Source organism: Camelina sativa, chromosome 1 (genome assembly GCF_000633955.1).
Source record: "Camelina sativa cultivar DH55 chromosome 1, Cs, whole genome shotgun sequence".
Taxonomy (NCBI): Eukaryota; Viridiplantae; Streptophyta; class Magnoliopsida; order Brassicales; family Brassicaceae; genus Camelina; species Camelina sativa.
In genome coordinates, this window is record NC_025685.1 from 5,064,794 (window position 1) to 5,078,271 (window position 13,478).

The window sequence follows — 13,478 nt, forward strand, 5'->3', positions numbered from 1 at the left end:
CCCTTTTTTTTTTTTTTTTTTTTTTGAATTGGGTGTGTTTGTTATACCGATTTAGTGATATGTGTTGTATGAAATTTTTTTCCTGTATGAATAATATCAAACCTCAGATGAATTTATAACTTAGATATTGTTGATGATGGTTTATCGTATCTGAGCAGAGGCTGAAATATCAAATATGCTTTTTATAGTCTCATTCACAGATTTTGACTCTCCATTTGATTGCTAATGTATTTTTGTTTATCTCATATGATTGATGATTATACAGAGCGCGCTTAGTGTTGTTTCTTATCTTTACCATTTACTTTATAGCTCGCTTAGTAGACTATGGTGGTTTTTTTTTTCTTTTATTTGATGCGTGTACACAATTTCAGGCTCGTATTAAAAAGATTATGCAAGCTGATGAGGATGTTGGCAAGATAGCTTTGGCAGTGCCTGTCTTAGTCTGTGAGTCATCTTGCTATTGTTGTTTACTTCAGTTTCAAAGCAATTGTTTGTTGGCAATTTATAACCCTTTTGGCTAAAACTTCATGTTCTGTTATTACAGCGAAATCTTTGGAATTGTTCTTGCAAGACCTTTGTGATCGTACGTATGAGATTACCCTTGAAAGAGGAGCCAAGACCGTCAGCTCATTGCACCTGTAAGCAAAACACATTGCTTAACCTCTATTTTTGCTTGTCTTCCTTGCCTTAAGAACATGATAGGGTTTAGTTGAATGCATTGTTAAATTCTTATATTGTGGTTTAAGAGTTAATTTTGGTTTAAGAGTTAGTATGATGTTGTTAAGCGGAAGAGCTTCCAACTCATAGTCCCTATTTTGGCTGCGTCCAACATTGAAGGGATGTTGTTTGATGTTACAGAACTTTATACCACAGCTTTGGTATCAAGTTCATTTTTGCTCTCTTCATACAGTTTTTGTGTTATTACTACTGCATCCACGTTTATCAAAGTGTTTTGCTGTGTACAGAAAACATTGTGTGGAAAGATATAACGTGTTTGATTTTCTGAGGGAAGTTGTGAGTAAGGTGCCTGACTATGGTCATTCGCAAGGGCAAGGCCATGGTGATGTTACCATGGATGATCGCAGCATCTCCAAGAGAAGGTTGGATCTCTTTGTTTGATTTTTAGGTTCCATATGTTCCAGTTATTTATTGATAGTCTGTGTTAAGCTGATGTGAGATGGTTTATCAATACAGGAAGCCCATCACCGACGAAGTGAATGACAGCGACGAAGAATATAAGAAAAGCAAAACGGTAAGGTCATGTTTTCTTGGGATATCATGCTTCATCATTCATTTCCTTAGATTCACTGAATATATTGGTATGGTGCTAATCACTGCAGCAAGAGACTGGGAATGCTAAGCCCAGTGGCAGGGGTGGTAGAGGAAGAGGGCGGGGAAGAGGCCGTGGTGGACGAGCAGCCGAAAGAGAGGGTCTCAACCGCGAGATGGAACTAGAAACCGTCACAGCGGGACAGCCACCTCCAGATGACAGTATGCATCCATCAGAGTCATCACCACAAGAGAATGAGAAGAAAGACGTTGATGTCTCAGCAGCATCTAACGAAGACACCAAGCAACACCTTCAAAGTCCAAAAGAAGGCATCCACTTTGATCTCAACTCTGAATCTCTTGACCTAAATGAGACCAGACTGGCACCAGCCACAGGCACAACAAGCAGCGTAGCCACAGCCCCAGAGGAATATTCGGGGTGGCCTATGATGGATATTGGCAAATTGGATCCAGCACAGCTTGCCAGTCTGGGTAAGAGGATAGACGAGGATGAAGAAGATTATGACGAAGAAGGCTAAGGCATTGGCAGTACCATAGGATATATAGAGTAGCAGCGTTTAGCGGTTTGTTTAGAAAATGCTTCCTTCTGTCGTCAAAATCTTCTTCCTTGCTTCTATTTATTGTATGAACCAAAGATTGTATGCGCTTTATGAAACTTCCTAATTTATTCTCGTGATATGTTATTTAAGGTTTTATGGTTTACATCATCAGAATTTTAAATATCTTACAGAGTTAAGTTCACAACACAACACTCAGAGTAGAAGTACATAAACAGAGTAGAGGGACTAGTCATGGTGTTGCTCCATGTGGTTGAGATGAAGATCACCTTCATGGTTCTTGTGAACTTCCACCTTGAACTTTTCCTCTTTGTCCCCCCTCTTCAACTTTAAAAGCATGTTGAATTTAGCAGACTCCCCAGTTACCTGCAGTCCCATGTTTTGTAATAATGAATCCATTAATCTGGCAATCACAACGACTAAGGCTCTAGTATCATACCAAGGAGAACCCAGTGTGTTGCTTAGAATCTTTACTACTTGTAAATGCCAATTTGACTTATTTCGTCTCTTTACAAAATATCTAAAGATGAATTCTAGCAAAACTCAAACACTAACAAGTTTCGTATTGAAATCAATGAGCAAAACTTGTGGAATTAAGGGTGAATATGTGTGAAAGAAAGGCATACCTCAGCGTTAGCATGCATAACCTCCAGAAGTTGGTAGGGGAACAAGGAGTTAGACCTCTGCTGGATGGTCTTGACAGCATGCTCAGCAACGTGCTGCATTTCAGGATCATCTCCTGGAACTTCCCTCGATCCCGATCCATGCTCATCTGATCCATAATACCCAAATTTTATGATCAAACTATTTCTCAACCACAATCTCTGCCTTTCCTACATATCTATATCCTTATCAGTAACTAACTAGTCATATTCATACCTTTCTTGCAGCCAAGATCAGAGGGAGTAATGTTACTGGCAGGCTTGAACTCCTGTAACTCCTTGAAGTTCAACCACGGCTTCACCCACACTTTAGCTTCGTAAAGCTTCTTCTCACCTGCCTCGAGGATCTCCAGAGTCAGGTGATGCAGTGTTCCGGCTACAACTTGTTCTTTCGCCTTCACCACTCTCGCAAACTCAAGCAGTGCATTCTACAAGGGTGAAAAAAAAAAAAGAGATCATCCCAACAAAATCAATCGATCGCACAACACAAACGCATCCATCAATCAAACAAACAGTTACTGTTAACTGAAATTGAGAGATCAAGAGAAAAAAAAACTCGGGACAAAATTACTCTAATCTCCTTCCGGATCAAAGACTATAACAAACACACACACACCCACAAATATCGAGACGAGAAAAGAGATGTGAAAATCGAAAGATGATGATGAGAGAGATATGGAACCTCTTTCTTGTTATGCTCATCGACAGCGAAACGAGCGAGGCTCTCGACCTCACCACTGTTCTGATTGGAAGGGACATCGCGAACGCCGCCGAGTAAAGCCATGTCGTCGTCACAAAAGCCTAAATCACTGGCGATCAGAGAGGATATGAACAAGAAGGGGAGAGAGACAACGGTGAAGAAGATTAAGAAGAAACGGCTTTTCATTATTCGCACCTTTATTTGGGGCGTCGGTGCTTTGTATTTTTAGATATTTTTCGTTTCTCAGTCGTCGACATGTCAATTCGTGAACGCTTGGAATTTATCCACTACAGTCAATTCGCCGTGTACCGGATAAAAATTTGTTCAAATTGGTTTGATGCTGGTTTACTTGGTACACTGTTTTAATTTTAGTTCATTATTTTATTGGATGCCATATGTAGTAACCACTCGGCGATTTGCCTATCCCGAATGGAATCAGCTCTTCGAGCCAAGTGGAGTTGGCGTTCTTAGTAAGAAAAGAGTATCAATTTGAGTTTTTAGATTGGTTTGATGATTCGACCTTAATCGGTGGTTTAAGCCACCCAAAATTTAAGACCAACTCCACTCAAAAACTTGGATCAAGATTTTCTTAATTAAACTAATCCTATTATCAATATTAAACTAATCAAGAGAACCATTAACAACTTAAACTAAATTACTCTTCCACTAAAGAACCTCTCTATGATGGTTGCTTAAGTAATAAAATAATATTTATTAAACCATTTTTTATTAATTATCACATTATAATAAATTATGAAATAATCAAAACAAAAATAGGTTTTTAATTATTTATATTACATGAAACAAAAGAAAACAGCAATATTTTACATAATTTGAAGTACTGAAAGACCAAGCCTTCCAGTTGCATCTCGTCTTTGTGTAAAGTACGGAACTCCATTTTCAATACTACTAACAATGCGCAGGAACAACAGTTTGTACATTCTAAAGCGACGGCGAAACATACTTTGATTGTAAGTCGGGTTCTCACTAAAATAATCATTCTATAACCTTATATGGCCCCCCTCCCGGTCTCTATTAATATGGATTCTTCTGAAAACTGGCAATGGTGGATCTTCTATGTGAGTGCATTGGTATTGAAAAAGATAGAAACTGAAACATAAACTAGTTGTGAGGCAAGCGTACAATGTCTCTTCAATATATAGAAGAAGAAACACCTAAAACTTAAAAATACAAACAACACAAGTTCACGGGAGTACAAACAACACATCATCACGGGTTCATGGGAGTACAAACAACACAACATCACGGGTTCACGAGAGTACAAACAACACATCCAAAATACTAGTACATTTCGAGCCACCTTCATGGATACTCAAAAGCCAAATACTGCTACGAGAGGTCCACCTTCACATGTCAACTTGACCCCAACAACTTGAAACTTCACTAGCGTACAATGAGCTTCACATGTAAACTTGACCCCAACAACCTGAAACATAATAAATGATCCAATTAGAAACTGACCAAAACAAAACAAATCCAATCATGTATGCATAACCAACACTAATCGCATCCAAACATGTATGCATAACAAACAAATACAAAACATGTATTAAAGAGTAACTTTTAGAAACTATGTGTGGGACAACATTTGGTCAGTTAGCTTGTCTCTTAGTTGTACTTGAGCTGGTGTAAGGTTAGGGTTGTTTAGGAGACTCTCAAGCAATCTCATTATGGCATATGCATATCTTTAGCCTGTTGTTCCTTTTCCTTCATGGCAATAATCCTATCTAGTTTAGCCACCCCAACATCCTCACCATCATTACTCACTGCCGCCTTCTTACCTTTCTTCTTGGACGCCTTAACACCTGGAGGCCTCTCCTCAATGCCATCGTTTGTTGAGTTGGATGAGTAAACTCCTTCTGAATCAAACTTAGTCTTCTTAGAGGTTCCACCCTCCGAGTTCCATTTCTGATCATTCTTGAGTTCCCTCCAACAATGTGCTAGCATAAACGGTTTGTTCATGTCATTCATGTACATCTCATATGCCACCTTCAACACATCATCTTCTGATTCTCCACTCTTCCTTCTTGCAATCGCTTGTGTGTAACAGCCCACAAACTTATTGACTTGGTGGTTTATCTTATTCCACCGAGTCTTACACTGAACAAGCCCTGTACTATTGGTCCTGGATGCTCCATCACTTGCTTGGAAATAATCTGACACCCTCTTCCAGAAGAAACCCAACCGCTGTTCATTACTCACAACCGGATCTTTGCTTGTGTTCAACCAAGTGATATGTTACGGTTTTGACTCACTTTGACCCCGTTTATTTGATAGTTTTGTAGTTGTTTGAGTCCTTTTCAGGTTATAATACGAGGCTAGGAAGCTAAAAGCAAGGATTGGAACAGCAGGAGCAATCAGAGCAGAAAAGAGTTGAATTGGAGCAGAAAAGCTGATTTTAGACCCAGGAGCACATGCTCCCGATTTCCGAGCACATGCTCCCAACTCTACGGTTTCATGACGACACGTGGCAAGCATCTAGGCGCCGATTCCCTGCCTAATTCCCCTTATTTTAGGCGATCCTTTGTGAGAGAAAGAGGGCTGAGATCGCTTTTTAATAGGGAGATTTGAATTTGGAATCTTTCCTTATTTTTCTCTACTTGTATGCTATTTAACCTAGGGTTTTTAGGAGAGAGGGATATACCTTTTTCTTTTGTTTTTGAGCGACGTTTTTGTGAGAGGGAGAAGAGCGGCTACCTTGTGAAGCATTCTCTGAACCCTTTTTATTTTTATGTCATTGAATTTCTCATCTTTTGCTATGATTCATTTCTCTATGTCTGAGTAGTTTTCTTTGCTAGATTAGGGGTTTCAAAAGGGGTTTCATGGGTTAGCAACAGAACACAAATAGGGCTTTATATAATCGATTGTCTTCACTATTGTTAGACTTAATGCTTAGGTTGATTTGATCACCCAATCTATGATTCTAGGTTTATCTATTCATCAAAAGTGTAATAGGTTGCTAGAAAAGACATTAGTGGGCAAATTATCCTAGACCTGCGAAAGTTGATGTGTAGGTGATTTGTGAACTTATCATTCCTGTTCTTTAATGCTTGTCTGCGATTCTGGGCTCAAACGACAGTTTAGGGTTTATGGACCGCCGAGCATGTGCTCCGGATGTCTGAGCATGTGCTCCGCGTTTCCGCACAGAATCGATCAGATAGAGTTATTGATACCACGACAGTGGATCAGTTTATATTTATGTTTGAGTTCTAGACTGGTACTTAATCTATGCCCTGAATAGTTGTTTAGTTGTTATCTCTGAAATTCCCGAGAATTACCCCTGATCTAGTGTTTTGCTTATTGCCTTTTTATACCGTTTTAATCGCGTTACTGTTACCAAACAAACCCAACTTTGAATTGTCTTAGCTTGAAATTGAACCAATAGAACCATAGAGTAAAACTTGGTCTTCGTGGGATTCGACCCCTAAGTACTACTTCTTTGCTGTGCACTTGCAGTAGGAAAATAGGGTTTAAAACTCTGTGTATCACCAAGCGCCTATGAGCCGATTATCCTCCTCTTTAGTCCACCTTTTTCTACTCCCTCTACCTCCCTCGTCTTCATTCTCATCTAAATTACACTCGGAAGGGACAGTGGAAGAGCTAAAGTGAACTGGTTGCGAAAGAAATTGGAAAGGCTCAGAGGGGAAAGATGTGGTAAACTGAATAGGCTGAGAAGTTTCTGTGGAATTTGGAATATGAGAGGTTTCAGAAATGTTTGAGTTCTGTTGAGAGTTCAACAAATCTACAAAGTGAGGAGTATGAAAACTGTAAGGGTTGCTACGATCCATGGATTAGGGTTACAAAAGAGAGATATGTTTAAAAGTTTGATTAAAGAGAGATAATGAGTTGTTACAAATTGGAAAGGTTGGTTTAACTGTTGTAGTTAAGGACATGGGTTATATAGAGGTTAAAGAGAGTTAAAGATATGCTTGATTGTTTTGATCGGTTAATGAGAGAAAGTTTTTAAAGTTTAAAAGTTTTCAAATTTGTAATGAGTGTCCTAAAAAGAGATATACACTTTTCAGTATATTCCCTAGACTAGACAACTCAAAATGCTGCGGCCATTTCAGCTTTTAGAACATCAAATCTTATCAGATGGTAAAAGTCAAAAGTTTTAAAATTGCTATCATGGACTGAACAATTATTAATGTCAAGATTTATTTGTAAAACAATCATTGAGTAAATTTATGTTTCTCTTTTATAAAAATCAAACAGCCAAATACTACATATTGTTATGGGAATTAAAACAAAAAAAAAACAGACCTTACCAGGATTGTAGATGTGCTACACCTCTGCCCATACAAACCTCTCTAGACCCAATACGTTTGGTACACTTCTCTCTGTGGATAAAAGTTGGTACGACTCCATTTATACACTCGCACAAAACCACATAAAACCAGTTAGTAAATAGTCAGACAACAAACATGAGACCTTAACAAAACAGAACATAAAACAACTTAATTCTAATCAAACCTTAAAACTAATAAACCATACAACAAGTGACTAATTTTGAGACCACAAACAACAACATAACAAACATCAACATACGGTTCATGAGACCTTAACAAAACAAAACATAAAACAACTTAATTCAAACCAAACCTTAACACTAACAAACCATACAACAAGTGACTAATTTTGAGACAACAAACAACAACATACAGTTCATGAGACCTTAACAAAACAGACCATAAAACCACTTAATTCTAATCTAACCTTAACACTAACAAACCATACAACAAGTGACTTATAATGAGACATGAGACAACAACATATAGTTCCTCACTAAATTGGTTAAACCAGCAGAGAAGGAACCGCATAAATAAACCCAAAGTTAAAGTCCAACCTTCAGCAAATATCTCAGATTTAGCCTAGCCAGTGAAATCAACACAATCGGAATTATAAAACCAATCACAATCGATCAGAATTGTAAGCCCAGACACATACTAACACTAGATTAAAATTCTCCAAACAAACTTTAATCTTACAAACCCTAATTGGTAAAATCAAACGAACCTTCTGTGTGTTTGATACATCCGGTTGACCTCGCCGTCCCCTTAATCCCATCACGGGAACCTTCTGCCATCGTTATCGCCGTGGGAGATAAAAGACCTTCAGCAACGAATCGTCACATCGAGGGGAATCTCGATTGGAATCCGAATCCTCGACAGATCTCTCTCATATGTGTTAATCTTTCGTGTTTAAGCCGGAAAATCCAATGATTCAAGGTGAATCGGGTGATTTTTACGGCAAAACGGCGAATCGTCATAACTTTCTCTTTGTTTATCGATGAGAGAGAAGAACACGAGGAAAAAAAGAGAAATGAGAAAAAAAAATTCTTTTTTATATTTTACTTCATAGTCAATAATAATCAAACTATGTATCGGTTTTCAACCGATTCTCAGAATACCTCCTGAGAAGACGATTCACTCTTTTTATCATTTTTTTTGGGTTTTAGAATTATTTTTGGGCATGAGAATTCATATGAGAACTCCCAGTAGACTTGCTCTAACAGAAAAACCCATGTACCGCCTAGCTTTTACACTCGAAAATGATGTGGAGATAGCGGCACGTTATACGAAACGTGTCGGCACAGAAATTGTCAAACACCTTTCCTTGTATTCGAAGTATATCAATACACTTTTGTCTGTGCAATTCTCATCTACTGGAGCCCATTTAAAGGCCCACCCACAGGTAACAAAATCGTAACAACATTAACGTGCATAGAGTTTATTCTTTTCGCAAATTTTTTTTTATATATTTTGTAGGCATGGGACTTCGGTTATTTCGGTGAATTCGATTTAGTTATTTCGGTTTTTCAGTTTTTTTGAGTTTTGAAAATTTTACCAAATTGAACTGAAATATATTTCGGTTCGGTTATTTCGGTTTCTCGGTTAATTCGGTTTTAAAATTTCAAAACCGAAATTAACCGAAATTTGATTAAAAATATGAAAAATCGGATTTTTCGGTTATTTAGAGATAATTTCGGATTTTTCGGTTTTATTTCAAATATTTCGTTTTTTCGGTTTCGGTTATTTCGGTTATTTTATGGTAAATTCGGTTATTTTAGGGTAAATTTCGGTTTTATTAGTTTTTTCCTAAAAAATTACAAAAAATAAATTTAAAAAAAAAAAAATCGGTTAACCGAAAACCGAACCAAAATAACCGAAATGTTTCGGTTTTTTTGAACAAAAAAAATTATACCGATCGGTTCAGCCGCCATAACCGAAACCGAACCGAACACCAAAAATATCGGTTCGGTTATTTCGGTTCAGTTTAAAATCCCAGGGCTATATATTTACGTATGTTTCATCAGCTTGCTTTATCGAAAGATAAGTCACGAGAGTTGCAAGAAATTGCTCCCCTTTGGAAATGTGAGTTAATGCCAAAACTGATGAAACATACGTAAAACGTGCTGATAACTGACAAAAAAACAAATAATGGTATCTTAGATTATATGTCGTCAGTGTTGTGCCGACACCATAGGATGGGTTTTAAATATGTGATTGAGTTATAAGTTTTGTTTTAATATGATATTCAGTTTGTAGAAAATTTTTGATAGAAAATAGATTATACTAAAAAATTAAAGATAAAATTGTGTTCAAAATGTTCATTTACTTATTTTAGGGTTCTTGTTCTTCTTTCCTATTCTTTGTTTTTAATATCTCATCTACCAAATTCCATTCCAACTCTCATACAACAAAATCTCAAATATTTTTTTTTTTTAAAGCAAGAAAAAAAAAGTTTTATTTAGATTGATATTTCCTTGTATATAAAGCTAACTTTATATAAAAGAGATTTTTTTAAGTTTGATATTCCCTTGGATACATGGCTAACTTTATATAGAAGAGTCTTTATTTAGTTTGATATTCGCTTACTGTTTGGATACAAGCTGCATAATGATCCTCTCTCCTCCTTAAAAAGCAGCATCGAGGGTGTCCTTAACAAAGGGCTGTTGGTTGTAGCAATCGAGGTTTAGTCCAGGATCAATCCTCAACATGTCACAGTACCTCTCATAATACTGGATACGATCCTTGACGATCGGGTTTCTGCCAATTACACACTCATGTCCGCCGTTAATAATATTTGTAATCACTCCGTAACCCGGAGATCTATTCGCGTCATAGTCGACTCTAGAAGGGTTCCACTGACCGGTGATCACGGCGTGGCACGACGGTTTGGGAGGCTGAGCAGTCATCCAGAACCAAATCGCGGTTTTGAAAGCGATCACTGTGTCATTAACCACGATGTTTGGGTTGTTGAGTAAGTCAACTCCTATGTCTTTCCCGCATGGACCGTAATTGGAGTTCCCCAACAGCTGCATCGGTCCTCTTCCGTAGTAGCTTTCGCCAGGTGCGCATGGCCACGTGACATTCTGTTTCGCGTCACAGTAGTCTGAATTAGGATTCACTTGTTCCTTGTAGCAGTATCCCCATGAATATGGTCCGTCCGGTGCTCTACCTACGTACGCGTATAACCGTCCATTTTATCAATATATTATGTTTGGCAACAATTTTTTTATTTATATATATTGTCACAACTCTAAAATTAATATAGTCATACGTACGTTTGAGTTTATATGGTTTCTTTTAAGACATTTAATAAAAAAAATAAAAAAATTTCATGCAAACTCAAACGTATAAACTGCGTTTCAAACAATCGAAAGTCGATATTGGTGATTAATTATTACCTGTGGTTTCTTAGGAAGTCTGCCCGAAGAAGGCTGCGATCTCCTTCTTCCTTGCGTCTGTGTCTCCGGTGGTGCCAAATTCAGGGAAGGACTTTGCAGCAGTGATAAAGGCGTCGTAAGTGTAGAAACCTCTAGCAGGGCATAGAAAATGGTTCCTATGCAAAAGCATATTTTCGAACAGAGATTTTGTAATGATGTCCGAAAGATCGCCGCTGCTGGGTCCAGGAGGAGGCCAGCAATTGCTTTGGCAGCCAGGCCGCTTACAGTAATCTTCGGTGGTACCGCAATATCCGTACTGGCTGCAGCACATATCGTTGGGGCAGAGCGCTCCGTCGGCGTCCTTACCACATTGTTTGGCTAAGGAAAATGACAAGAGAAGTGAGAAGATGAGGTAGAAAAATTTATAGATTTTCATATATTTTACTCAAAATTATATGGATTTCATTTTTTAGGCAAAGTTTTGAAGCAGGTAATAATTTAAGTACGTGTTTTGTAGGCATACAATATATAATTTATCTATGTTTATAAGATATATATAACTACATACTTACCTTCGGGTACAGGAGGAGGAGTAGGGTGAGGCCAGCAATTGCTTTGGCAGCCAGGCTTCTTACAATAATTGTCGGTGGTACCACAATATCCGTACTGGCTGCAGCACATATCGTCGGGGCAGAGCGCTCCGTCGGCCTCCTTACCACATAGCTTGGCCGAGGATAATGATAAGAGAAGTGAGAAGATGAGGAAGATCATAAGATAAGTCTTCATTTTGCTCTTAGTTTTATGGTTTTCATTTTTGTAGGCATAGAAGGGGTGTATATATAGTAGTTTACAAGATGCAACGCATGAGTGTTAAATCGCATAATTTTATAATTTTTCCATTGCTAGATGATATGTGTGGAGTATATTAATTTGCTATGGGGACCAAACAACGTTAGTAGGTTTGTTGCTTTGTTTTAAGATAATTATAGTCACATATTTTTAAACAAAAATTTCATTGCTAGATAATATGTATGGGGAGTATTTGCTTTGGGGACCAAACAGTTTTAGTATGTTTGTTGACTTGTTGTTTTGTTGTAAGATAATTATTCCCCCACCCACCATCACTACAAGAAAACATGGAATCGCCGACTACAAAAACAGTTACTATACAGTCTCAAACTATTTGGTAACAACTGATTGGCGACTGACATGCGTAGTCGGTAAACAGTGCATCGCTAAAATAATCAGTCGCTAAACAGTCAAAACGAAGCTACTAATTGGCGACTGATAATTGTGGTCGTTCTTCTCTCGCCAAACAGTCGCTAAATTTAGCGACTGAATTGCAACGCTTTAGCAGTCGATCTGGTTACTCATTTGCGACTGTTTTGGTTACTGTTTTGTGTATGTTTTGGTGACTGTTTTACGACTGTTTAATTATCATGTTTTTAAAAAAATTCTGGTAAAAATGAATTATTTGATTTTATAATACCAAAACTGATTATGGAAACTATAACTAAAACATAACAAACATGAAATTAAACAAAGACATAAGTTTCAACATACATCCAACATAATAAGTTCTAGAAAAAATCCAAACAATCATTACAAAAGTTTTTATGAGTTTTAGAGCAAAGAAGTACAGGAAGTGGAATCGGATTGGCATAGAAACAACATGAGTTTCAGAGCAAAGAGGTACAACTGCCGTCATCTCTAACCTTCTTCCCTTGGACTAACACCCCATACATATTCCACCACCGAGTAAAGTAGTAACAGCCTCTTTCACCGTCCTCTAAAACCAAAAGTATTAAGTATCATGACTAATGTTATGAAATAACATTGATCATTGCATACATCAGAACCGAAACATCTAAAGAGACGGACAGGAAAAGACAAATTAATCACACACCTTCAGTAAGCCTATAGTTGCTGTCTCTGGAACTTCAATAACAAGCTCCAGAATCCTAAAGGACTTGATGCTGAACTTTACTGCAAACAATGATATAACATGAGACCCACCACTACAAGAAATATGAGTTTTGTTAGCACTAAAAAAACAAAAGAGTTATTGAATAGCTCAAGTCATGTTGAATAGTCCATAACAGAAAAACACAAGAGTTAATGAAAAATAAATATTCAACCCTTTATAATACCAAAACATTAAAAGCCAAGTGAATATACCTTGTAAGCACCAACATAAAACTCATTTTCGAGCATGTCCTGTAAGTGTTCATCGAGAACATATACAAACTTCTTGAACCGAGATAACCACTTTCACTTCTTACAACAATTTACCTTCGTTCCTGCAAACATCAGAGGTTAAAACATGAATCAAATGTTCTTTACTTCTTCTATCTCTAGAACATTTGTTCATTTATGTGTAAAGACGAATAATTAACCAGTCCTTGACAATTTTTCTTCTTCCTCATGATCCAGCTCAGTAAAGAACGCCTGCAAGATATCAACGGTATTGGATATATGGACTAACCTGTTGTCGACTACACCTGCAAACCAAGAAGTAAAATTCTTTTGTTATAGTTCTCCAATTTCAAGCAGATTTTATTAATTCTGAAATAGAAATT

General features: G+C 37.4%; 2 protein-coding genes and 1 pseudogene across 2 annotated transcripts; 1 reads left to right on the forward strand and 2 right to left on the reverse strand.

Moving 5' to 3' along the window:
* On the forward strand, window positions 372-1,973 carry LOC104776633 (dr1-associated corepressor-like; the record flags this gene model as incomplete). Its single annotated transcript, XM_010500733.1, is given in 5 exon segments — window positions 372-444; window positions 545-638; window positions 966-1,100; window positions 1,195-1,252; window positions 1,341-1,973. Coding segments are annotated over 5 exon segments (828 nt in total), but the record flags the coding sequence as incomplete, so codon positions are not given.
* On the reverse strand, window positions 1,937-3,469 carry LOC104776623 (cysteine proteinase inhibitor 6). The gene is made up of 4 exons (XM_010500723.1): window positions 3,192-3,469; window positions 2,727-2,937; window positions 2,474-2,619; window positions 1,937-2,213 (listed from the first exon to the last, which is right to left on the reverse strand). Exons 1-4 carry the CDS (start codon window positions 3,393-3,395, stop codon window positions 2,076-2,078), a joined length of 699 nt encoding a protein of 232 aa, XP_010499025.1. The 5' UTR covers window positions 3,396-3,469; the 3' UTR covers window positions 1,937-2,075.
* On the reverse strand, window positions 10,044-11,335 carry LOC104776644 (annotated as a pseudogene).